This window comes from Octopus bimaculoides, chromosome 6 (genome assembly GCF_001194135.2).
Source record: "Octopus bimaculoides isolate UCB-OBI-ISO-001 chromosome 6, ASM119413v2, whole genome shotgun sequence".
NCBI classification, from domain to species: domain Eukaryota; kingdom Metazoa; phylum Mollusca; class Cephalopoda; order Octopoda; family Octopodidae; genus Octopus; species Octopus bimaculoides.
In genome coordinates this window covers 5,132,725-5,159,020 of record NC_068986.1, presented here as the reverse complement: position 1 = coordinate 5,159,020, position 26,296 = coordinate 5,132,725, and the positions used below count along the sequence as shown (strand labels likewise).

Genomic DNA, 26,296 nt, shown 5'->3' with positions numbered 1-26,296 from the left:
AACAAAAGGATAGTCAGAAGAGGAAGGGCATCATCCATGATCCTATAAGAGCTTCTGAAATTTGTAGGAAGAAGATATTCTTGGACTGGAAACTTGGCCTGAATGCTGGTAAAAGAGAAGGCTCCACTTAAAGCATCTAAGGACCAAGTGGTAATGTTAGATTGTGAGACTGATTCGACCTAAGACAAGAGTACCAAATTTTTATACCGGACCAAGCCTTGGTCAACCTGAGGCTTTGATAGAAAATCACTTGATCAAGGTGCTGTGTAGTGGAATCAAACCCCAAACCCCATAGTTGCAAAGTGAACACCTTAACCACACAATCATAACTGTGCTTCTAAAGCAAAGACTCAATTATCAGGTGCTGAAACCCAGTAATAACTGTTAACGAGTAAATCCAAACCCATTGGCAACATGGAACATGAACATTAAATGATGATGGTGATGATGTAAATGTTTGTTTTATTGAACCTACAGGATAGCAAGGTTAAAACAGCTACAATATTTGAGGCATTAAAATTTAGATTGACACTATATTACTTAATTGTTCCTGTTTCTTTTAACCTGGAATAGTTTGAGCCAACACAGAAGTCTTTACCCAGTCACCTAATGTACAAGAATAAGCAACCAAACTTACCTCACATGATATACATGGTCATGGCTGAAATGACTTTGATGATATGCTCACTCAGTCAGGGCTAACCTTGGACTCAACAATAACAACCATCCAGAAATGGTTAATTTGATCAAACCTCACTGAATGTACTACACATTTAGTAGGATCAAGCTTTACAACATATGTCCAAAATTTAATATAAGCTTCTGTAACGCAGCAAGCTGGTAGAATTGTAAGCAGGCAGGGTAAAAAACTTTGTATGTTTTTATGTTCCGAGTTCAAATGCTGTGGATGTCAACTTTGCCTTTCATCCTTTTTTGAGTTGATGAAATAAGTACCAGTTGAGTACTAAGGTCATTGTGATCAACTTACCCCTCCCCCGAGATTTCTGGCCTTGCATCAAAACTTGAAACTAATATAAGCTTCTGTAGATTGAAGTGAGGCCTAGTGTTAGGCTCAAGATCATTACATCGCAAGTTTCCAGACTGGGTGGTGCACTGTATCCTTGAGAAAGATACTTTATTTCACAAAGCTTGAAATGTGTACCAGCAATAGCAGAGACTTAACTTTGTGATGGACTGGCGTCCCATTCATGAGGAAGACTTGTACTTTCAGTCTCTAAACATCTCAGGTAAGTTTCAGCCCCATGAGCCTGTTAGATTGAGTCTAAATGAAGTAAAGCTATGGCTACAAATAAAAATAATAGTAAGTTAATTTAGGTCAGGATATTAACAGGGCACTTCTTGAGATAAAAGTTTCTTTAGTGCACAATGACTGGCTCAAATCTTGCACGTTCAGTCGTCATGAGCTCGTAGGCTCGAGGTAGGCTTCTACTGTAGGTTGAAGTTCTGTTGAACAGATTTAGATTTGAATATACTTGCTTCAGATTTTTCAGCTACGATTAAATAGTATTTTTCTTCTGATTTTTCACCTATTAGTTATGACTTGTCAAAGAACTACCCGAAACGTGAAATTTTTCGTCTTCCTCGCGGCATTTTTGAAATGTTTACATACCATTCGCGGACAAAGACTCAATAATTCTCCTGGATCCATTGTTTACTTAGCTAGTTTAAATACCTAAGGCTGAAAAACTTGTATTTCTTCTTTTGCTTTCTTAAAATTTTGTACTGACCACAAATGCAAATATCGCATGCGGTAGGCTTTCTCATCTCCGAAATCTAGAAAATGTACACCCAGCTATTACCCTGTTCGTTAGCAGAAACAATACATTTAAACTTCAAGATATCACTAAATATTCATACTTTTAGAAGTGTACTTTAATATAAAAATGTAATAGATACTTTTTAGAGTATAAATAAAAAAAATATTTTGATGGTAACTCAAGGAGACGTTAGAATATAGTCAACAAACCGATTAAGCACCCCCCACCTTTTTTATCTGCAGTAGTAAGGCAGTACGTAACTAAAATAACTGCGGATCTATGTATGAAATATGATTGAGTACGATCCCTCCCACAAAGAATTAAGCAGGGGACAACAGGTGCATACAAAAAGGTTCCTAAAAGGCATCGAAGATACGACTGGAATAATAATAATAATAATAATAACAACAACAAAAAAGAAGTCACAAATATCAATTTATCGATGGTTAATGTTATTCCTCTTATTACTAAATTATTTTAGGATATATTTTCATTTTTCAATACTAAACAGCAGTTTAACTGCCTCTTGTGACACTAAAATGTACTCCATTTACGTTTCCATTCGATATTATTTTGGTCAGATCCAACTGCTATCTTTGGAGCAACAGAGAAAGCCTGTACGTGACTATTCGACTCGGCTGTTATTTCTTCTGTGAAGATCTAACAAGACTGGTTGGAAAACAAGAACGATCTATTCCTACTCCAGATACTAAAATTCCAGATTATGTTAATACGATGAGTTGAATGCCAGTTACAGGCCATATATAGTTAGACTTGTATAATCAAATGATATTTAATGCTAAGTATAGATTTGAGCTTTCCATAAGCGATTAGTATCGGAAACGATGAGTCCCCGAACCATATGTTTCCTATCAATATGCAGAAATGTAATTTTAATAGCAAACATAAACTATCAACAATTGGTCTCTCGAAAATACAATGATGCTAGCTGTTACTTTTAATACACATACAAACATACACACATATTTAGAACTCAGTACTCAGTTTAATGTATTACCTTAGACTTTGGTAAAAACGTGTTTATTAAGGAAGAATTTAGAAATATATCGATACAAGGTAATTTGGCACTCATCTTCTAAATATCTCTATTCTAAGTGGTCTCAGAACCTGCTAGAAATGGCAGTGAAGTCTCCTTTAATTCATACTCTGCTGTCTTAAAATAGAAAAGGATACGTTTAATAACGTTGTCTTAAAATGAGACCAGATGGTCGTGGCTGGAATACCTTTGATCTACTCAATTAGGACTAACTTGAAGTTAACAGATATGACAGAATAGTAAACAGCAGCAACACGTTGAGTGGTTTCTGGAATATCCTTTTTAAAAATTAAAAGTGATGACTGTCAACAGAGTGAGAAGTGGGAGAAATAAATTGAAGATAATTATTTTTTACCTTGCAGAAGCATCCTTCGGCAGCATCTTTTTTTCCTTGAATATTTTTTCCGGTAATATTACCTTTTGCATTTGGAAGTTCTATCAGATATATTAGAATAAATATCTGATAGCAGCTCACTAGAACAGTATAATTCTTCATAGTTTGCAAGGATGACAATTAATATTTTGACAAATCAATAAAATTTTGTTTTTTTTTTCTCTCCACCTCAGATCAGTGAAAAAACGGTTCCGACGCCAAGAAAACTCCTTTCAATAATACCATGTTGATTGTTATTTATCTGAGTAGCTTTCAAACTGACAACAGCAAACGGAAAATCTCACGCAGAGGAAAAATAGTTCCATTGAAAATACTCTTAATTAACGAACTACAAAGCAATAATATTATTTACAATTATTAAAAATAAAGACGTATATGCTAATTATATTTGAATTCTTAACTTAGATGTGCAAATAGCATTTTTTTCGTTTAAATGTATGGTTTATGTATCGTTTAAGGAGTACGTGGCCTAAAGCACGCCACCGAAACGAAGGTCAATGTTATGAAAGGATTTCGGCAATTAAGAGGGAAAATATGATAAGGAATTGTTTGATGTCATTTGACAACATTATACAAAGACATTTCCTTGGAATTAAGGATTTATTTAAAGCACCTCATATGTCACTATTACGAGGTATATTGAATTATATTTATACCAGATATTCACAATGAAATTATCAACTTCCTGTGTTTAGGTTATAATAGTTGACAATTTGTACTAACACGTGCATGGATATTTAAATATTTTTGTCGTTTTATTAAGTTACACATCTTTTAGTTTTCTCCATCATGATAAGATAATGGTTAAATGAAATCGGAGGATAGTTTGTAAAGATGAAACTCGTCGTGTTTTCGTTGTTGACGAATTCAGTTTTTAACTATTATCATTTGCTATTGTTATTATTAAGCCCCATAGTTAATTACGATCAAAAAATTTACCAAATATAATACATACAAAACTACATTATCTGTTTTTCTCCCACTTCTTTTTGGTAAAGACGGTAGGGTATGTTTTGGAACAAGTTTAGCTGTTACTTCTAACTGCATATAGGTTATTTAATTGTCCCGTCTATCATTCAGATGTTGGAGGAGAAAGATCGATACTTAAAACCTTTGTCGGCTCTCTCTCTCAGATCGGTGAAATCGCTGTAATAATGTCCGTAGAAAAATATGACTTGGGTGTAAATTGCAGCGGTTCCAGTTGTGAGAATATGAAGGCCTGGGAAAAGTAATGAATGCTAAATTTGGTGAATAAGGCACAAATTGGAGCAACGAGAGGTGGGGTTAACCTTGCCAGTTCAGAGGGGCTGCAACCGCAAAAGTAACGATAAAAGAGATAGAATAATGTGTTTGTACACCAGTGATTATTGCTGTTGTTTGTGAAGACGCATGGCTTAGGTGGTTAGGATATTCTGCTCATGTTTGTATGGTCGTCAGTTCGATTCCTGGCGGTGCGCCGTGTCCTTGTGCAAGACACTTCGTTTCACGTTACTCCAGTTCACTCAGCTGGCAAAAATGGCTTGTAATTGAAAGGATCATCCCTGTTTACACTGTGTGTCATGCTGAATCGCCCCGAGAACTACGTTAAGGGTACGCATGTTTGTGGAGTGCTCAGTCACTTGCACGTTAATTTCACGAGCAAGCTGTTCCGTTGTTCGGACCAACTGGAACACTCGTCGTAACCGACGGAGTGCCAGTCTTTCATTGATGTTGTTTAACCCCAGGTCATCCCTGACTAGGGTGATCTATGATCAAGGGCGTTCCAACTTTGACCATCCCATGTGCAATACGTATCTGTGACTACATTATCTAATGTACATATCTTCAAGTAAGTTGTAGATAGCGTGTCTTTTGAAGCAAACTTGGCTTCTATTTCTAGCTAGTTGAGCGACTATGTTACCAAAAGGGAAGCCCTCGCTTCAAGACTGCTTTCGGATTTAGAAAGTGGGGAAAGGAACTCTTTTAAAATTCAAGTACACGATGACATTTTTAGCCTTTTCTTTGTGGGACTCGACAGATAGGGACATGTTTTTGACTCTTCGGCCCTCTCACTCTCTAAAAACCTTTATGAACATAAATAAGCGAATAAAAACGGTCTAAGCCTAATGGCCAAAACAATAATTTAATAGTTTCATAGTTATGAATTAGTAAAATTAATGATTCATTATCTTCCTCAGTACAAATTGCATCAGCAAAAGAACCAGTAGATGTTCATGTCCCCCTGCTTTTACGCAATTTGCTCTTAGTAAATAATTCCCCACACATGCTGTAAAAACTCGTTGACTCACACTCCCCTATACCCCTAACACTAGAAAAGGCACAAATATTACACAATAGTATTATGCCCTATAGATTTTTGGTCTCACACTTCTTTCACTATTATAATAACTCTCGCAACTAGTATGTAGCTTGTCTTCAGTCTCTCATTGTCACTGTGGCTAGTGGAGAGTTTGCCTTACAAGTAATTGAACTGGTGGACTGTCTTCAACTATGCCTCATTGATGGTGTTGCAGGTAGGTGTAGGCTGGTGGAGAATTTGAGTGGAGAAGCAATTCTCAACCATCAACAACATTTTCCAACATCAAGACAGCCAGGAGGCATCCTTGGTCCAAGCATTGGCAGCTCATGGGCTATATTTTGGTGTGCCAGAAAGATTTTTAAAACATTTTATTCTCCTCAGTGATGCTCAGTGTGGTGTGAACCAACATCCTTCCCACTGCAAACTGAGTCTCTGTTTCCAACTCAAGCCAAAGAAAGGAGTCTCGAGGAAAGCATTTCAAGCTGGTAGCTTCCAGTCTGCTGAAGTGAAAGTTAACTTCAAGGTGAATCTTCAATTAAAGCATGAAAATCCTAACTCTCCTATAGATCCTGCTTCAAAAGTGCTTAGGGAAAACTTAGAAAACAACATAATGCAGTCTTCTGAAGCAGACCTAGATTTTCCACAAAGAAAAATAAGGATTAGTTCAATGAAAATGACCAGAATATGTTGGTTGAGAAGAGATTCACTCATTAGACTCACCTTCCTAGGCTCTCTTGTCTCAAAAAGCAAGCAACCTTATGCCTTGTGTGCAGAAATTTCTAGCACTATTTTCAAGAGATTCAGAATGTGGACCAATCTCACAAAAAGGACTCTGTTTTGCACAGGTACCAGTGACTACAGAGGATTTTTATGAGGCTTTGAATATTCAGAGTCCCTTGCTCTATGCAAATGGTTAGGAAATTTTCATAGATAAGGCATCCATCCTGAATTGGAGGTCAGAATATTTGCTGACTTTCCTCAGCACTGTCCATATGGTCCATGACTTAGCAATGCATCATATACCATGACAGAAAGAGAAAACACAACTGGATGAGATTCCAATGCTAAGAGAGATTGTCAAGGCCATAAAGTATCACAAAAATGGAAAGACAACAAGAGTGTTGGATATGATACAGAATGATGAGAGATGAATGGGAGAAGCAGATGTGTTGAATGGCTCTGAGTGCCGAAGGTAAGTAGCTAGTTAGCTCAGAAGAGCAGAAGTCATTGCAGTTGTAGTACAAAAAAAAAAATAGATGAAGCAGCACATCTAGGAGACAGTATGTCCAGTTTGTTAGTAAATCTTTGCCAACCAATCAAATAGCTTTTTAAAGATGCAACCTAGGAAGGTTTTGTGCAGCAGCACTATTCCATGGATGTGAGCAGTACTCAAATGTGGATCTTACTAAAGCTTATAAGTGGGTCAGTAACTAATCAAAGATCCTCAGATGGAATCCTAGTCTTTGTGTTATTGCTAAAATGTTATATGTGTGTTGTAAAGTGGGTTCCTCCCACTGGTGTGATGTGACTGCCGTTGTACTGTAGTTGCTGTTTTACGCTAGTAGCCACAGTAGTTACTTGTCATCAGATACCGTTGTATCTCTTTGAACCAGAATAGTAATACAATAACTTTTGTTTTACTATCGCTGATAGCTCTACAAGACACCAACTAGAACTGTTGACTCTCGACCCTCTCTCAACTACTGGCTAATGGTCTATTTATTATGGCTGTCTTCTACCACTTTTTACCAGGAGAGGTATACAGTTTCACTATACAACAATATGTGGGGTTCAGTACCGCCTGACTGGCTCCCGTAGGATTTTCGAGCGAGATCGTTGCCAGTGCCCCTGGACTGGCTTGTGCGGGTGGCACATAAAAGACACCATTTCGAGCGTGGCCGTCTGCGTGCGGGTGACACGTAAAAGCACCCACTACACTCTCTGAGTGGTTGGCGTTAGGAAGGGCATCCAGCTGTAGAAACTCTGCCAAATTAGACTGGAGCCTGGTGTTGCCATCCGGTTTCACCAGTCCTCAGTCAAATCGTCCAACCCATGCTAGCATGGAAAGCGGACGTTAAACGATGATGAATCATACTGTGTGGTGGTTTAGCATTTTTAGTAACTTTAAAATGTGATCCAAGATATATTATGTCTATAAAAAAAAGGCAGGGTGGTCACAAATGAAATACTTTTTAATCTGCTTGATCAAGATTGATCTGAGATTAGAGAACAAAAGCAACAACCTGGTTTCTTTAAATAAAAAGATTCAAATAATATTTGAGAAAATGTCTGAAGAAGTCTGTTGTATTGGACTGAATAAATAGTGACGATGGAATTTGTATCTCTCCTAATAACTATTTACCGTAAATCCTCGAGTATAGTCTGCCTTTGAGTATAATATGCAGGGGATTTTTAGGGTACTGTACCTCTGAGAAACCTAAACCTTGTGTATAATACACACCCCTTCTCTAACTTGAGTCAATGAGGTCTATATAACATCCTTGGTTTGTAAACGTATATACCGTAATGTCCTTTATTTTTATTGTATATATAACATAATGCAAACGTGTAGCTTTTTTGTGCACTTTTTTTGCAGAAAATAAAGAAATAACAGTAATAACGTCAGTGAAAAATAAATATTAAGTAAATTGCCTTTACATATTTATCACTTAGAAAATTTTGCTTAGAAAATATTTTCATTTTTAACCTCGTATATAGTACACACTAGAAGTTTTGACCTTTAAATTTTGGGATAAAAGTGTGGATTATACTCGAGGATTTACGCTAGTTAGCCTTTAAAGGACCCTAACCTATGTTTTTAGTGTATTGCAAAGGTGCTAGAGACAATTTTGAGATTGTATAGACTGTGTGATCTGTAAATCTGCAAGAACATAAATATCTCCTTGAGTGTATGGGTAGATAAAGATATGGCTGTGAAGTTAAGATATTTGTTTCACAACTATGTCATTCCAGTTTCAATCCCACTTTATGACATCATGCGGAAGTGTCTTCTATCATGGTCTTTGGTTCACGGTCTTTTGGTTCACCATCATGGTCTTTTGGTTCACTTCATGCAGAAGTGTCTTCTATCATGGTCTTGTGATTGAAGTTTGGTGGATGGAAACTGTGTGAAAGTCAAATGTGTGTGTGTATGTCTCTCTCTCTCTCTCTCTCTCTCAGACACACATGGACAAAAAAGTGGACCTACTTCTTCAAACAGTTCTTTGTCACTCTCACTGTTGGAAATGCTGTAAACAGGGACTAGCCCATTGCAAAATGTATAATAAATTATGGCATTTTTGACAAAATGCATGATATAGAATAAATAAAGATAAAAGCATCAATTGTTACAAAGGTTAATCATTATGAAGTTTTGTTACATTGGAGCCAGTATCTGTGCAGTGAAGGTGAATGGCTCAGTAGTTGGAGTGTTGGACTCACAATCATCAGGTAGTGAGTTCGATTCCCAGACCAGGCTGTGTGTTGTGTTCTTGAGCAAGACACTTTATTTCATGTTGCTCCTGTTCACTCAGTTGTAGAAATGAGTTGTGACATCACTGGTGCCAAGCTGTATCAGCATTTACCTTTCCCTTGGAGAGAGGAGGCTAGTATGCATGGGCAACTGCTGGTCTTCTATAAACAATCTTACTCGGACTTGTACTTCAGAGGGTAACTTTCTAGGTGCAATCCCATGATCATCCATAACCAAAGGGGGTCTTTACCTATGTGTGCAATCAGTATATTAGAAATAGCAACCAAATCCCTGTCAGATCACACCATACTGTCTTGAGAAATAAAAAGACAAAATGTACAAAGTAATTGTAGGCATACTTCTAAACTGATAATGGTCAATATGAGAACATCTTTGATCATAAGTCTGTCAGAGCTGACTGGGACTAAACAACAGCAGCAACGATCAGATTTTGTGGTGAGGCAAAATCCTGTTTTGGGAATTCAGCCTCAGCTATTTTATAGATGTGCTTATTTGGCAGATGTACAATTTGAAATATCTTGAATGTCTATTTGTGGGTGTGATGGCTGCACTATCTGTATCAGTTTAATGTGCTTGAAAAGACATGTGAAGCTAAGTAAAATCGTGGATGTCCATGCATACAGGCATGTCCTTCTACATCCCTGTCTCAGCCGAGAGATCCTAGTCTTGCAGGCTCATGGGGGCTGGTGCCATGTAAAAGTACCCATGCCATAAACAGACTAACATCAGTTGCAAACAGTGGTGGGAGATGAACACAGAGACACACATACACACACAACTAACGACCTAGCTATTTATCTGCCTGCCTGTCTATGTATGTATGCATACACACACACACACATCACAAATGTCCAATGAATAGAAGTAAAACACTGAGTAACAGTTTTGTGAAGATTTTGCAGCTTTAGTAAAAGCATATTACTCTACCTTAGAGTATTATCTTTTTCCACTTTGTTTTGCATTTATGTGCTTACTCATGTGTGTGTGTGTGTGTGTGTTAGGCTTCCTTCAGTTTCCATTTATCAGATCCACTCACAAGGCTTTGGTGGCCAAGTGCCATAACAGACATTTGCCTAAGGTGTCTCACAATGGGACTGGACCCAGAACCATATGGTTGGGAAGTAAATTTCTTACCACTCAGCCACAATAAAATCATATATAGTTGGTGTATTCAAGAAAAATATGAAACTGATTCAGGAAATAATTTGAAGTTCATTAATAGCAACAAGTATTTTAAAAATACTCTGACCTCTTTAGTCTGTGAATTTCTGATAGAATGTTTAATAGTAGTAAATTTGTATGTAACTATTAAGTTATATATAGATGTCCATAACCATTAAACAGTACCTGTTTCACAGCACTCTAATGTGTCTTGAGGTTATACAGGCATGTCATGAAATTGTTTGACATCAGAATGTATTATCTATTTTCCCATTTATAGAATAAAGATTAACATGAATTACTTATTTTGAGTTACTTTTCTCTCACATGTGATCTAGTCAACAAATTTACATTGTTTAATTTCTAAAAAATGTATATTTATGTTTTGTTTATTTTTAGTAATACAAACTTACTGTTTTCTTTAACACTTTAGCATTTAATCTAGCCATATCCATCCAAAATATTCTACTTGTTTTATGTTCAAACTGGCTAGATCTGACCTCTCATATCTACCCTACTAGATCATTCTAAAAATAAACAATCACATCATCAAAATCTCAAAGCTATGAGATAATGCATGGTTAATATAAAACAATTGAATAAAAAAGCGTTATATTTGACAGAATAATGTGAATGTTAAACACGTTAAAAGGTTGGAAGGCACAAGAATACACTCTCATAAAAATGTGCCAGTCAGAATAAAAGGATATCTGTTGCAGTTGATTGTCTGAGTTAAGTAGGGTTAAAATTGATATGTATGTAATATTGGAAATACATACATTGTACATTGAGCAGGATACACAATAACAATATGACTGAAAATTCTGTAAAAGTCATATAACAAGACCAGTATATATTTTATAAGAGTGTTTAACATTATACAGTATGTAAAAATATAAAAAGTTAGCTTTTTAATTTCAGCATTGCGCTCTGGCACTCCATCACCACCACCACCAACTTTATCTCCCTTCCTGCTACTCTCTTCCACTCTCACATAATACTGAGTAACCATGTTTCTCTTCTATAACAAAACACCTGCACTTGTCCCTCTATCATGCTTTAGCCTTCAAATCCTGGCATAAAGCTACCCCACTCTCTCAAATGCATTCCAATTCAGTAGAGGAAGCTTTTTCCTTTTCTTTATCTCACAAACTACATTGTTGATGCTACAAAAAATGCACCCAGTACATGCTAGAATGTGGTTGGCATTAGGAAAAGCATCTAGCCATAGAATCCATGGCATAGCTGTTATTGAGGCTCGATCCAGCTCTGTGACTTGTCAGATCCTGTTAAACTTCTAAGTTTGGTAAATGAGCATTTAATGTTGATGATGGATAATTTTAGTACTGATTCCACGGTAATTTTTAAAATACTTTGAAATTATTGATGCTTGTATGCTTAACTAGTTTAGTAGCAGCACTTTTAATTCCTACACTACAGACATTATTACTCCAGAATTGTTGATGGATAAACCACCATGTCACAGTCTCCTTAGGACTTGCAACTTTCAGGTACATCCTGGCAACAACTGACGATGATTTAAAACAGGGAATGGAGAACTTTTTTTAACCAATTACCTCAAAATATATTAATTTATGCTGATGTTACCCCATTGATTTGAAAGGAAGAAAATCATAGATTCTTTGAATTCAAAAGGTTTATTAAATCTATTTATATGGAAAATAACATTATAACTATAAAAAGTATAAAACAAATGCAATAAAATAAAGGATTTTTCTAGAAACCTTTTCAAATCAGGTTTTGGTGAAATAATGTTTTGTTTTTGTTACAATTATATAAAAATTGGGGAATTTTGATGCCAGAGCAATTTGGATACAGTCTTCAGGGTCCAGTCAATTAATCTGCTTTGTTTTTATGTTCATCAGAATGTAAGATCATTTTTCACAAAAGTAGGTTGTTGTAAAAGGCAGCAACTTTTTGATCGCCTCCTCATGCCAGAAGAAAAATTTCTGTCGCAACAAGGAACACATTTTTTTATATAATTTTACTTATATCTAGTGAGTCCTCATTACCCCCAAAAATTTCATTTTTACCCCTGTTCACTGACCTCTGATTTAGAATTTGCATCAAATTTACATTTCAAAGAAAATGTATGTTCATCCACAACATTGCATGTGTACAGAATAGTTTGCTTTTAAATACCTTACTCTACATACAAAAACTCTTGCCACCAGGCACAAGCTGATAACTTTCTTATTTATAAGTTTCTGTTTCTAATTCAAAGATAGAGTCACAAGCTTATTCATTGGATCATTGTTCTCCCTTAAGGTGTCAAGCTAGCAGAATCATTTGAGCATTGGGGAAAATGCTGGCTATTTATGTTCTGAGTTCAAATCCCACTGAGGTTAACTTTGTTTTTTATCCTTTTGAGGTTCAGAAATTTCAGTAACAGTCAAGTGCTAGGGTTAGCAATATCAACTAAACCCTCCTTTCAGAATTGTTGGCTTTGTGCCTATATCGCAAACCACAGTTACTCTCCCTTGAAGCCATTTGTAAACTATATTACTGAAAATTACCTAATCATTGAAACACCAATGAAAATTGCAGCTATACACTACACTGATAGCTATGAAAATCAACATTGATTCTCTTAATTCAGATTTTCTCAGGTTTGCCCAATATCTAGCTTAATGGGATACATTTTAATGTTGTTGCTTTGTATATGTTAAATCAATCATATATGATTACTTAAGTACAATTATTTAGAAAGAAGAGAAAGATCCACAAAGACGAGCTCTTATTTTGTCTTAACAAACATATTACAATATCTAGGAGAGCTGAAGTAGAGAGGGTATGTCACTGATGAGGTTGCGAATGCCAACAAAAGAATTCTGATGAATCTAGATGATTGATTGATTGAATGAATGATTAATCAAGCAATCACTTAATTGGGGAAATGATTAACTAGTTGACTCATAATAATGGTTTCAAATTTCGACACAAGGCCAGCAAGTTTGGAGGAGAGGGTAAGTCAATTACATTGACCCTAGTGATCAACTGGTATTTATGTCATTGACCTCAAAAGGATGAAAGGCAAAGTCAACCTCAGCAGAATTTGAACTCAGATGTAAAGCCAGACAAAATGCTGCTTAGCATTTTGCCTGGCATGCTATCAATTTGGTTGCTGTATAATAATAAAAAAAAAAATGAGTGAAATAGAACCAATGTGTGTGTTTAATATTGTCATAATGCCCCCTTCTGAGATACAGTAGAATCACGCAAGCTCACACCAGGAATCTTGCAAACCAAATAAAACATAATACAGTCATCATCATCATCATCATTTTAACGTCCACTTGTCTATGCTTGCATGATTCGGATCGTTTTTGTTGAGGTGGATTTTCTATATCTGGATGTCCTTCTCATTGCCAATCTTCACTCAAATAAGTTATAAATGAATTGACATTGTCTTTTACTTGTTTTAGTCATTTCATTGCGGTCATGCTGGGGCACTGCTTTTACAGGTTGTTTTGAACAAATTGATCCCAGTACTTGTTTTTATGCCCGGAACTTACTCTATTGGTCACTTTTGCCAAACTGCCAAGTTACAGAGACATATACGAATCAACACCAGTTATCAAGCAGTGGTAGGGGGCTAACACAAATACAAAGGCACACATACATAGATAGCTAGCTAGCTAAATTGACAAGCTAACTGGTAGACAGATGGACAGACATGATGGGCTTCTTTCAATTTTCATCTGAATCCTCCCACAAGTTTTTGATCAGGTCATGGCTATCATAAAAGACACTTGCACAAGGTACCATGCAGTGAGATTGAACCCAAGATCATGTTATTTTGGAAGCAAACTTCTTATCTGTGCCTGCACATATTTTTCTTATAGTTGTCAACTTGCAACTGTTTAGAAAGACATTAATAGCATTAATTCCACAGGTCATAGACAGTCTTTGAGGTCTGTGTATAAAGCTCCTTCTTGCTGGTCTGTGAATGCAATAGATACAGCCATTTCTTACAGATTTGTGAAGGCAATGGGTACATCCTCTTCCTACAAACCTGTGAAAGCCATAGATAAAGCCCCTTCTTACAGACCTGTGATGAGGACAACCCTGTGAAGGCCATGAGGAAGGATCTGATCCTTTGCTAAGCCTTTGAAACTGCTGAAAGGTAAGAAGGAAGTTACCCTTACCCTGAAGACTTTTTCTGAATACTTGCAATAGAATGGACCCTGCTATGCTTATCCAGACCATGATGAGATGGTCTTGGCCAGAACACCTTTCATCATAGGTCTGCTATATCAGAATTGACCTTGGGCTAAATAACATCCACTCATATCTCTATCAATAGATCATTTATGTTATATCACTGATAAAATGTTTATTCATCAGCATCATCATCATTTAACCCTTTGAAGATGGAGCCTCATTTGGAGTTTTAGTGCCAAGAAGACAGAGCCCTTTTCATAGCGTGCAATTATTTTTCAAAAAAAATTATAAGAAATAAAGTAATTACTTTATAGATATAAAACTATATATATTCTTGTAGGAAATTCAATGAACTAATACAACCTTTATGAATCAAACTGAAACCTCAGCATTTATTCAAATGAGCCATCTAATTCAATATCCCTAATCCTAAACAAAGAGTTCACAACATTACCATCACCATCGTAATTTTGATCTTCTCCATTACTTTCCTAGTTGTTTTCACCAGTTTCAGTGCCAGATTCACTGATAGGCTGGGAGAAATCAGACTCGTTAAGGATATTTTCATCAGTGTCATCGTTGGACATGGTAAAATTTCATGATGCTCACTTGGAACACAAAAAAAAATCAATGTCAAATCACAGGACACAACAAACTATCTAAGTGTTAATATCTGATTTCCTTTCTGGCATGGGTTGGATGGTTTAACTGGGAACCAATGAGCTGCAGGGCTGCGTCAAGCTCCACTGTTATCTTTGGCATGGTTTCTACAGTTTGAAACCTATCCTAACACCAACCACTTTACAGAGTGTACTGGGTGCTTTTTTTCATGGCACCAGCACTAGTGAGGTTGCCATGAAAATTTGCCAGGCATAAAAGAACAGAAGAAAATTAAAGGGAAAAAGATCCCACTACCAAGGAGAAGTATTTGGGAGGAGAATATTTTAGTATATTGAATGTATTTTTCATTTTATCCAACCATACAAAACTCAAACCAAAAACAAATAACCAAACATTTTGATTACATTATGTAATAAATAAAAATATTTTAACATGATTTTATTTTTTGAAAATATAATGGATAAATGTATGTTGACAAACTGTTTTATTATTTTTTAAATTTCTAATAGTTTCACGTGCTTCTAAGATATTGCCATTTTCTTATCGGTGTTTATCCACAACTGAGACCTCAAAGGATTTGTCTAATTACTTGAAAGCAAAAATCTCTCTCAGTGGTCCCATTACCGTAGCAGATTACATGCGAACAGTGTTAACTCATCCTACATCGGTGAGTATATTTTTCATGTTTTGGTATTTAGGGAATGTTTTGTGTGTTGGTTTACTTTTCTACCTTGGTTTAATGGTATGTAAAATAGTTCTTTTGAAATGGAGTGAAAGTATCTCACAATGCTCTTCAACCTTCCATTTAACAAGTTGTATTTAAAATTCAGAAAAATATTATTTTATTATTAATAAAATAGTAACAAGGGTCAAGTTATTAAAAATAATCAATAATAGTTTTTAAGAGCATAATTCATCTTTTTCCTGCAAAATATACATAAACTGTCGACTAGGAGTAAAAGCAATGATTTATGAGTCAATAACAAATCATTGCAGTTTATGTTCTTTTATTCTGACTGTAATGGGTTTAAACTCTCTCTTCTGAACAAGATGTTGCACAGTGGAATTGATGTTGGGACTGTGTAGTTTTAAAATTAAAGAAGTTAGACATGCCAACACTCATAAATGCTTTTATCTACAATGAGGAATTTACCAACTTCATCTAAAAGTATAGTCCTTCCAGCTAACAGGATATTAACTTGCCCTATTTTTATAAAACATATTGACACTTATCAGAATACAGAATGAACAACCTTTGATAGCAACATCATTGACGTGTACATTAAAGTAACTCTTATAATGGGACACTTGCAATCTCAACAATTATGAGAAATTTCCTGGTTAGAAGACCTAAATAGTTGCCCCTATTCATGTCCTTTCTGTGCATGTCATAATGGCCTTGGTCTTGCATTTGGAAAATTTTCAGTTTATAATTGAAGGTTTATTAAAACTGAAACTTGGAAAGGAATTTTCTCCTCTTCTTCCTTTTCTTTTTCTCTTTCATTCTCATTCTCTCTCTATCTCTCTGATGAACACGCACACATGTATATGCTCATATATATATTTGTACATATACAATACACATCATTATCATTATTATCATCATCCTCACCCTTTAACATCCATTTTCTCATACATCCTTCAGTTAGCACAGCATTTCACCATTTGTGGCCCCTTATCGTCTCCTTTATCTTGAGATCAGCTTTTGACACTCCTTTGTATGTCCCCCTTCGTCTTCCTCTCTACTACAAGCTCCTTCCACTTGGATTACTTTGCACTTCTTCACCAAAATTTAATCTTTAATATACATCACATGTCTATATGAGTAAGGTCTTCCCTCTTGCACGTCACAGCTAATCCTGCTTATACCTCTTGTTTTTTCTCTTGATTTATCTGTAAGCTGTTGTTTGTATGTGTTAACATTACTCATCTTGTGGAGAGTGTCCACCTCAGTTATTTCCAGCCTTTGCACATCTTCTCAGTCAGTGCCAGTGTTTTTTGTTCCCATGCATTATCACACTTCATGCACAAATGTTGCCAACAGAGATATCACTTCCCTGAACATTTTCCAATCTAGCTGCTATATTTTCACAGCAGCTATCTCCACTGCGTATTAAGTAATGTAAGTGATAGAAGCCATCAATCACTGCTAACAAACCTACACATTTGAAAAAGGTGATTTGCTGTGCTTGAGAATACACATCAAGCTTAGTGAAATTGTAGTTGTGGCCAGGGCTGGTGACATGTGAATGGCACTCATGCTGGTGACACATTAAGAGGCACATGTGCCAGTGACACATAAAAGGCTTCTGTGCTGGTAACGTGTAAAAGGCACCCATGCTGGTGACTCGTAAGAAACACCCAGTACACTTAATGGAATAGTTGGTGTTAGGAAGGGCATCCAGCCATAGAAGCAAAAACAAATTAGAGCCTGATGCAGCTCTCTGGCTTACCAGTTCCAGTCAAGCTGTCTAACCCATGCCAGCATGGAAAATGGACATTGAATGATGATGATGATGATGTCACTACTAATTAATCTAACTGCTATTGCAACACACAAAGTCCTTTATTGTCATCTTGTCTGTGATTTCAGTGCATCTGCTGTGTATCCATAGTTTACATTGTTTACATAGTGCAGGGGCTTTACACATTTCTTTTCTGGATAATGGGTAGGGGTCTCTTATCAGATGGTTGCAGAACTGTATATTCTGTCATATAAGTTTACTTTTAGACCTCTTGATTCTAGGCTCTTATGTAACAAATGTATATCATTATCATCATCATCGTCATCGTTTAACGTCCGCTTTCCATGCTAGCATGGGTTGGACGATTTGACTGAGGACTGGTGAAACCAGATGGCTACACCAGGCTCCAATCTGATTTGGCAGAGTTTCTACAGCTGGATGCCCTTCCTAACGCCAACCACTCAGAGAGTGTAGTGGGTGCTTTTACGTGCCATATACGTATACATGTAGCTATGCTATACTGGACTATAGAATATATTCACAAATTTCTGTTATCTATACATATGAACAGATGTAAACACCATGTCACTAACTCAGCTCCTTCTGTTTCTGTCCATGAAGATATTGTATATACAGACAAGGCGTTTACATCTATCTATACAGTGTTGGCTAAAATTGTACAGGTATGTTTTGGAATACCATATAACATTGAAATAAAACACTGTTAATTTATGTATATCAGCAATTTATTAATCAAACTAGCTGCCTAGAATGTGTTACACACACACTTGATAATCATATGAATAACTCAAGAAGAATAGAGTTTGATAAATAAGGTAATAGTTTAATGCTTGTGAGTTGGAAGACAATATCTTAACTTTTTGACCTGGTAACATGTATATAAGCTCATTTAAATTTTCACCTCCTGGCATCTATTTTCTTCTTGGATTGTATCCTCTTCCTGGACCCTTTTAACTGATTTATTGGACTTTTCTTTTCATCCCCAAATTCAATTCAATCTTTTCAAACTCTCCCATTTTCAAATGTTTCACTGTTGCATGTCTGAAAAGAAAAAGGTGTTTCATTCCTAGAAGCTTTTGTTTATACACTTTCACACACAGAGATAACACCTTCCCCCTTGCTCTCACTATCCTATGTGCTTCTTTCACACCTTTATTGTACCCTTATTCTCATACCCTCCCATGCACCCTTTCACACTATCCACCTTTATAATTACACACACCAACGCTCCCCATCTCTATTGTCCAATGCCACCATACTTCTACATTTGCAGACATCTATACAGATATATACAGCATACCAACACACGCACGCACACACACACACACACACACACACACGTATGCGTGTGCCTTCCCTTTTATTCTTCTAGACTTAGATACACTCTGACACATGCCCCTTCCTCCCTTCTTACCTTTCAACCTCTTATAGGAGAGCATTACCCTCTTATTTCTAACCACTCACCTTTCTCCAGCACCTCCCCTACTGTTCTTTCTTCTATTGTTATTGTTATCTTTTTTTATTATCATTAATGTTTTCTGAGTTTGTGATTATCTTTCTTTTATATGCTTACTTTTTTTACTCTCCCTTGTTCTGCCTATGAATCTTCTTTTTTGATGTAGGACCTATTGTCCAAAATGTTAAGACACTATCTTCCAACTCACAAACATTAAACAACTAATCCCCTATTCATCTTTTCTTATTGTGTGTGTGTGTATAAAACACATTCTACAAAGTAGTTAGTGTGATTAATGAATTAATTGGTACATTGACAGTATTTTGCTTGAACATTATAATTGTATTATGAAATCTCCCTCTTCCTTTCTCGCTCTCCCCTCCCCTCTCCTCCTCCCCCTTCCTCTCTCTCTATGTATATATGTACATATATATAGTTACAAAAATTTACAGACACAATATTTGAAAAACATCTGTAGTTAAAAATTACTAATTATGTATAAGAAAAGTCTGTAGTAAAGCAGGTCAACACAGACCCGATGGACGAGTAAGGTGTCAAAATGAAATCCCAACACAGGATTGGAACTATTTTGGCTGATCCCACCTTTTCTATTCTTGAAGATGTTATATATACAGTCATGTTGTTTACTTATGTTGGTTAAAGATCTATAAGATTTGTTCTCTAGTACAGTATAACATTGACTCAAAAGACTCTTAATACACCAGTAGTTTATATATATTGCTATATATATATATATATACATCTTTCTTTCAGGGTTACTACATGCATAAGGATGTTTTTGGAGTGGCTGGAGATTTCATTACATCACCTGAAATCAGTCAGATATTTGGAGAAGTAATCATTTTTGATTTTCATTATTGTTTGTTCTTCTCTCTGATGATCTCTCTCATTGTAATGGTAGAGAGCTTGTGTGCCCCAATGACTCTGAGAGTGATGCCATTAAGAGTCTAGTATTCCTTGGAGGGCCGTTTATAGTGCAAAGTTGAGGAAGAAAACTGAAACTGAAGATGACCAACCTCCTTTGAGTTCCTAGTAGCAGAGCAAGCTCCCGAGGAATTACAGATGGAATTAATTGAACTCCAAGGGAATGAAGATTTAAAACGGGAAATGAGAGATCATTCACTAATAGAATTTTATAAAAGCCTACCTAGAGAAAATTTCCCCTTGATCTTGGATTTTGTTAGAAAGAAAATGTCACTCTTTGGGAACACTATAAATGTGAGAAGCTATTCTCAAAAATGAAATCTACTAAATCCAAAGCAAGATCAAGAATAACTGATAACCATTTTGAAAATAACTTGAGAGTAGCCACCTCTAGCATTTCTTCAAACATCGAGATGTTGGTGAAGAAACATCAACCCCAAATATCCCATTAGAATAATGTTACATGGCTATTTTCTCCCTATGAGAATGAATAAATTATTTCACTGATTCAACTACATTTGTTTTATATTAATAAATTGTTTTGCTCTTACTCTTATTTTAATATCCTTTTTATATTATCAAACAAATACTTGTATAAGCACTTGTATACATATTTTGTAAGTCTATAGTTAGGGCTCTGGCCTGCGACTTTGGTGAGAAAACATCTTCCCGCCTGCACATGGAAAAAGGTTGCTTATGCCTGTAATAGCCCTTTACTTTCTGAGATTTAATTCTCACCAAGGTCTTCTTTGCCTTTCATCATTCCAAGATCGATAAAATAATGTTCTACTCAATTGCTGAATAGTTAGATTTAATTTCCTTATAAAGTAACCTAGGAATTATACAAAACTAATTACGTATTACTTCTAATTAATGGCACATATATTGGCCATAATCAAATATGTTTTATTTATATTTTTTTTTTCAGTGATAATTGATATTTGGTTTATATTATTTGATATTGTATTTTTATATTGTCTAGTTGTTAGGTGTCTGGTGTGTAAATGAGTGGATGCAATGTGGTAAACCTTCCAAGATGCAGGTTGTTGAACTTGGACCTGGTCGAGGTACATTAGCTTATGACTTGCTGAGGGTAGGTATTTGCTTTTTGATATTTTATGTATGCAAGATATAGAAATCTATTTATCTTGACAGAATAAAATACATTTATTATCTCTTTCTCTCTCTCATTGCCCTCCTACATATGTCTGTGTTCCTCCATATGTGTGTGTGTATGTGTGTGTGTTACAATATACACCTGTGCCACTACTTAGATATATTGCCTATGTCCATCAGCTTAAGTGTTTCCTAAACATCCATTATGTACATGCCTTAAGCATTCATTTGTTTATTTTTGCTGCTACCAGTTCTCCCTCCCTCCCACTACTGTATGTGTGTATGTGAGTATGCATGCGTGCTTGCATGTGTTTGTATATATATGTATATATGTGTGTGTATGTGTGTGTGCGTGTGTGTGTGGTGTGTGTGTGTGTGTGTGTGTTTATATTGGCCTAAATAAGTCTTTCAATTACCCCCAGCAGTAAAAAATATATTAAAAGAAAAATTATTATTTTCAGATATGTTGGGGGAAGAAACTTTAATAGCTTTTTTTTATGCCCTAATCAATAAATAAGAATTACTATTTCTGAGTGGCCATATGTTTTTTTTTCTAGCCTAATATTTTATCTATTCATGTGTTTATTCATTTGGAATATAATATCTATTAGACTTATTTACAGCTGTTTAAACTGAAAACTGATATTGTATGGTAGCTCTTTTGGCTGTGATCAACAAATGCATGTATCAAAAGGTGACTGTGATCAACTAGTAGTAGTAATATTATGGGGGTATGCACTGTAGCAGTGCATCACTGCATCCACCATTTGTTGGTGATTCCCTACTCTTGGCAGATGACAGCTTTGCACCACTCAGGCGACAACCCTCCAACCCATGGGCCTGTTTAGGTAGTCATTGCTGGTGAGGGTTTTACGAAATCAGAGTGCAATTCCTACCTTGACCTCTTTAACCCTTTAGCATTGAAACTGGCCATATCTGGCCAAAATATTTAATCTGTTTGATGTTGAAACAGGCCAGACCTAGCCCCTTGCCCCAGTCCTACAATGTCATTGTGAAACTAAACGATTATATCGTTGAAACCTCAGAGCTACGAGATAATATGTGATTAATTCAAAACAATATAAATAAACAGACATTATATTTGATAGGCATAATCTGAATACTAACAGGTTAAGTTACCTTTTATGACATACAGAGGAAATGTTGGGTCTATTCTTTGACATGCTGGTCCCCACACAGCCCTAGAGCAATGTGAAATGAAGCGTTTTACTCAAGAACACAACATGCCACCTGATCTAGGAATTGAACCCATGATCTGGTGATCATGAGTGCAGCACTAACCACTAGGTCACTTGCCTTCACAAGCATATATTATAAATCATCTTTCAACAAGTATATATCATAAATTGTTCAGTAGTGGTGGTGTGAATGCTAGATGTGCGTTTCTACTTTGTCAGTAGCATGTCTCCATGCCAGCAGCGTGCATAGATAAAACCTGTCACTATTGATGTAATAAAACAGAATGTTGTACTGAAAACTTTATACTAGGAGTGGGTAGAGAGGAGTAAAGTATGAGAGGAAAGGGCTGGAGCAAAGCAGGTTTCTTGCTGAAGAGGAAGTACGTGAATTCTCACATTTTAGAAGAGAGGTTTGAAGCAGTGGAGCTGGAAAGTGATATAAGTGGTGATGAGGCATCAGAGTAGACCTTCAAGGTACTAGGTGTGTAGGAAATGAGTGGGGCAGGAGTGGATGGGGTAGTAGATGCCTGATAGTACTGGGCAGCAAAAAGTAGGGTGGACAAAAGAGAAATGTCATGCTGTTGGAGAGGTTGCTAGAGTGAATGGGGAAGGGAGAGAGGTGCAGGCACAATGTATGCAGAGGGTGGGATGTATGACGATAGGGGAGGGAGATACAGGGGTTGGACAAAATAATGGAAACACCTTAAAATTTCAAATAAATTTATTTTAATATGGAGTAGAACTGCCTTTAGCAGTAATTACAGTTTGAATTCTATGAAGTATGGACTTGTACAAAGTTTGAATTGTTTCCAAAGGAATTTTTGTCCATTCTTCAGCTAAACTAGTCTCCAGTTCTTGTAGTGATGATGGTGGAGGATATTGACTCCTTACTTGTTTTTCTAAAATACACCATAAATGTTCAATAACATTGAGATCTGGGGACTGTGGTGGCTTGATAAGATGTTCAACTTCACTAGAATGTTCCTCATGCCATTCAGTAACAACTTTAGCAGTGTGAATTGGTGCATTATCATCCTGAAAGATTGCAATTGCCTTCGGAAACAGTTCTGCAACCATAGGATGAATTTGATCAGATAAGATCCTTAAATAGTGTTGACTGTTAATTCTGCCATGAAGAGAAACCATTGGGCTGGTGGATTTCCATGATATAGCTCCCCCCCTGATCACTACAGATCCTCCTCCATGTATAACAGTTGGAAAAAGGCAGTCTGATGTTTCTTTTGGCGGTCTCCACACATATATTCAGCCGGTGGTTGGAAATAAGGTAAAGGATGACTTGTCCGAGAAAATAACTTTCTTCCACTGCTCTAGGGACCAATTCTGTAGGTTTTTACTCCACTCTAAATGCTTTGCAATATTTATTTTTGAAAGTAGTGGTTTTCTGATTGCAGCCTTCCTGTGAAATCCAGCTTTGTGTAGCTCTCAGCAAACAGTTTTTATGGAAACTGGGTTCACAAGGTGGTTATTAAGCTCTGCAGTAATTTTGGGAGCTGTATTTTTGTGATCCTTTCTAACAATTCATGTAAGAGTCCGACAGTCCCTATCTGAAAGATTTGGTTTTCTTCTGGAGTTTTGTTTCAATGAGGAGGTTTTTCCCTCTTTCTCAAAGGCTGTCATTACTTTCGAGACATTACTTCTTGATACACTAAACATTTTGGCTCTTTTTGTTACACTAGCACTTGCCATATGAGCACCAACAATTTGACCTCTTTGAAAGTCCGATAGATCTGTCATTTTAATGAATTTTAATTACCTTTTTCTGATGATATCTGAAGAGAAACAGCAATTTTGGCAAAACATATTAAGCGACATCATCATCATCATCATCATCGTTTAACGTCCGCTTTCCATGCTAGCATGGGTTGGACAACTTGACTGAGGACTGGTGAAACCGGATGGCAACACCAGGCTCCAATCTAAATTTGGCAGAGTTTCTACAGCTGGATGCCCTTCCTAACGCCAACCACATCAAAAAGCATAAAAATAAACAAGCCTTTGACGGTTTTATAGAAATTTCAAAATTATGATGCTATGATGCTAGGTGTTTCCATTATTTTGTCCAACCCCTGTAGTGTGGAGGCACTGTAGGGGTAGATGGGTGATCATTGAAAGTATGGATGGAGATCAGTATTAATGAATGAATGATGGATATATATATATATATATATATATATATATATATATATATATATATATATATATATATATATATATATCCATCATCATCATGATCATTTAACATCCATTTTCCAGGCTGGCATGGGATGGATGGTTTGACTGAAAACTGGTAAGCTGGGAGCCGCACCAGGTTCCAATCTTATTTGGCATAGTTTCAACAGCTGAATGCCCTTCCTCATGCCAACCACTAATGTAGTGGGTGCTTTTTATGTGCCATTTATATAACGTCAGCATTGCCCACAATTATGATTTCACTTGGCTTGACAGGTCTTCTCAAGCACAGAATATTGCTAAAGGTCTCAGTCACTTGTCATTGCCTCCGTGAGGCCCAATGTTTGAAGATCATGCTTCTCCACATGTGTGTGTAGTGTGTCTTGCTTTGCTGTCAGATTCTTTCTGCCTATCTCAAAGATGTTTGTATATTTATATCTGAACCGACAAGCTAGAAAAAGAGCTATGTTACTGAATCCAGGTGACTCTGTGATAGCACTGAAAAGGCCATTTGTTAGGGTTCCTTTTAATGTCTGAATGGGCCATATGCCCCAGGAGAATTTGAAGATTCAGTTTCGAATCTGAACCCGGGTGAGACAACTCCTACAGTTTTTGCTGTCTTTACTTTCATTTTGATGGACAAACAGACACTATCATATAGAACAATGGCTTTACTGAATCCAGGTCACTCATTATGTGAATAAACTGGCAATGGCACTGAAAAGGCCACAGGTCAAGTGGAACACCCATTGTCGCAGTTCCTTTTGAAATTTGAATAGGCTGTATGTGCAAGAAAAATTAAAAGATTCAATTTGAATCTGAACCAGGGTGAGATACTTCTGCAGATTTGCTGTCTTTACTTTCATTTTGACAGAGAAACAAACAAAAAAAACAAACAGAAATTCAATTTTATATATGTAGATACATAATTAACTAAAAACAGATAGATAATGTGTCAATTCACTACAGCTGTTTCCAACAATTTTATGACCCTAGCTAATCATAGAATGAATTTGTTAGTCCAGTTTGGTAGTATCATAGGAGAAACTGAACTAACAAATTCATCCTGTGATCAGCTAGGGTCATAGAATCATGAAATGACACAAGCTGTTAGCTTTTGAATGATTTTGAATATTGTGGTTCTTGTATACACCTGATGAAAATGGTTTTTTCTAATGATGTCATGTCTCTATAAATCAATAAAAATTAATTGGTAACAGGTGTAGTGAATTCATAAATTATTCATCTGTTGTTATTTAGTAGCTGACCCTCTGGCATCAAAAATTACAGCTAATTGTAGTATTTTATATGTAAAAAGGGTACAAAATGGTGAAAAAATCATCAAACAGTGTTTGAGTTCTGTGTGTGTGTGTGTGTGTGTGTGTGTGTGTGTGTATGTGCATATGTATAAATTCATATGTATGAGTAACACAGTCTGTAGCAAATGCGATTTTCTATACTTTGTCACAGCCCGCTTCCTTCCTTTTTAAGTGTGACTTTATATATAAATCATCATCATCATCATCATCGTTTAACGTCCGCTTTCCATGCTAGCATGGGTTGGACGACTTGACTGAGGACTGGTGAAACCAGATGGCAACACCAGGCTCCAGTCTGGTGTAAATGCGCATGTGTCTGTAATTCTAATTTTACGGATCTTTCTAAATAAACTTACACAAACACATATACACCCACTCAAATATATGAATACATTTTACACAAACACACACATACACACACACACACACACACAAACATTCACATTCCCCCTTTTCACATGGACACAGATATACTCACACAGAGTTGAAGCACTGTTTTTTTATATTTTTACTATCGATTGCTTGAAGCTAACTTTCTTCCTATACCTCGATTCCTAGATCTTACATTTATATATATATATATATATATATATATAT

The 26,296-nt window shown here is 36.2% G+C and overlaps 2 protein-coding genes across 8 annotated transcripts in view; one reads left to right on the top strand and one right to left on the bottom strand.

Moving 5' to 3' along the window:
* LOC106879175 (ERO1-like protein alpha) overlaps positions 1-3,484 on the bottom strand; it is a 51,029-nt gene extending 47,545 nt beyond the window's left edge. Inside the window, exon 1 of one of the 2 annotated variants that reach the window (XM_014928622.2) lies at positions 3,191-3,484. In XM_014928622.2, the coding sequence (XP_014784108.1) occupies positions 3,191-3,331 (141 nt within the window). In that variant the 5' untranslated portion in view covers positions 3,332-3,484. The remainder of the gene's footprint in view (positions 1-3,190) is intronic. The other variant, XM_014928621.2, reaches the window with a different exon arrangement.
* Positions 3,485-3,653: 169 nt separating this feature from the next.
* Positions 3,654-26,296, top strand: part of LOC106879174 (protein arginine methyltransferase NDUFAF7, mitochondrial) — a 39,207-nt gene continuing 16,564 nt past the window's right edge. Inside the window, exons 1-4 of one of the 6 annotated variants that reach the window (XM_014928620.2) lie at positions 3,654-3,863; positions 15,498-15,655; positions 19,705-19,785; positions 20,858-20,968. In XM_014928620.2, coding sequence (XP_014784106.1) covers positions 3,674-3,863; positions 15,498-15,655; positions 19,705-19,785; positions 20,858-20,968 — 540 coding nt within the window. In that variant the 5' untranslated portion in view covers positions 3,654-3,673. Of the gene's footprint in view, positions 3,864-3,943; positions 6,052-15,497; positions 15,656-17,950; positions 18,137-18,267; positions 18,290-19,704; positions 19,786-20,857; positions 20,969-26,296 lie in introns of those variants that run through there. The other 5 variants (XM_014928619.2, XM_052968575.1, XM_052968573.1 and 2 more) reach the window with 5 other exon arrangements.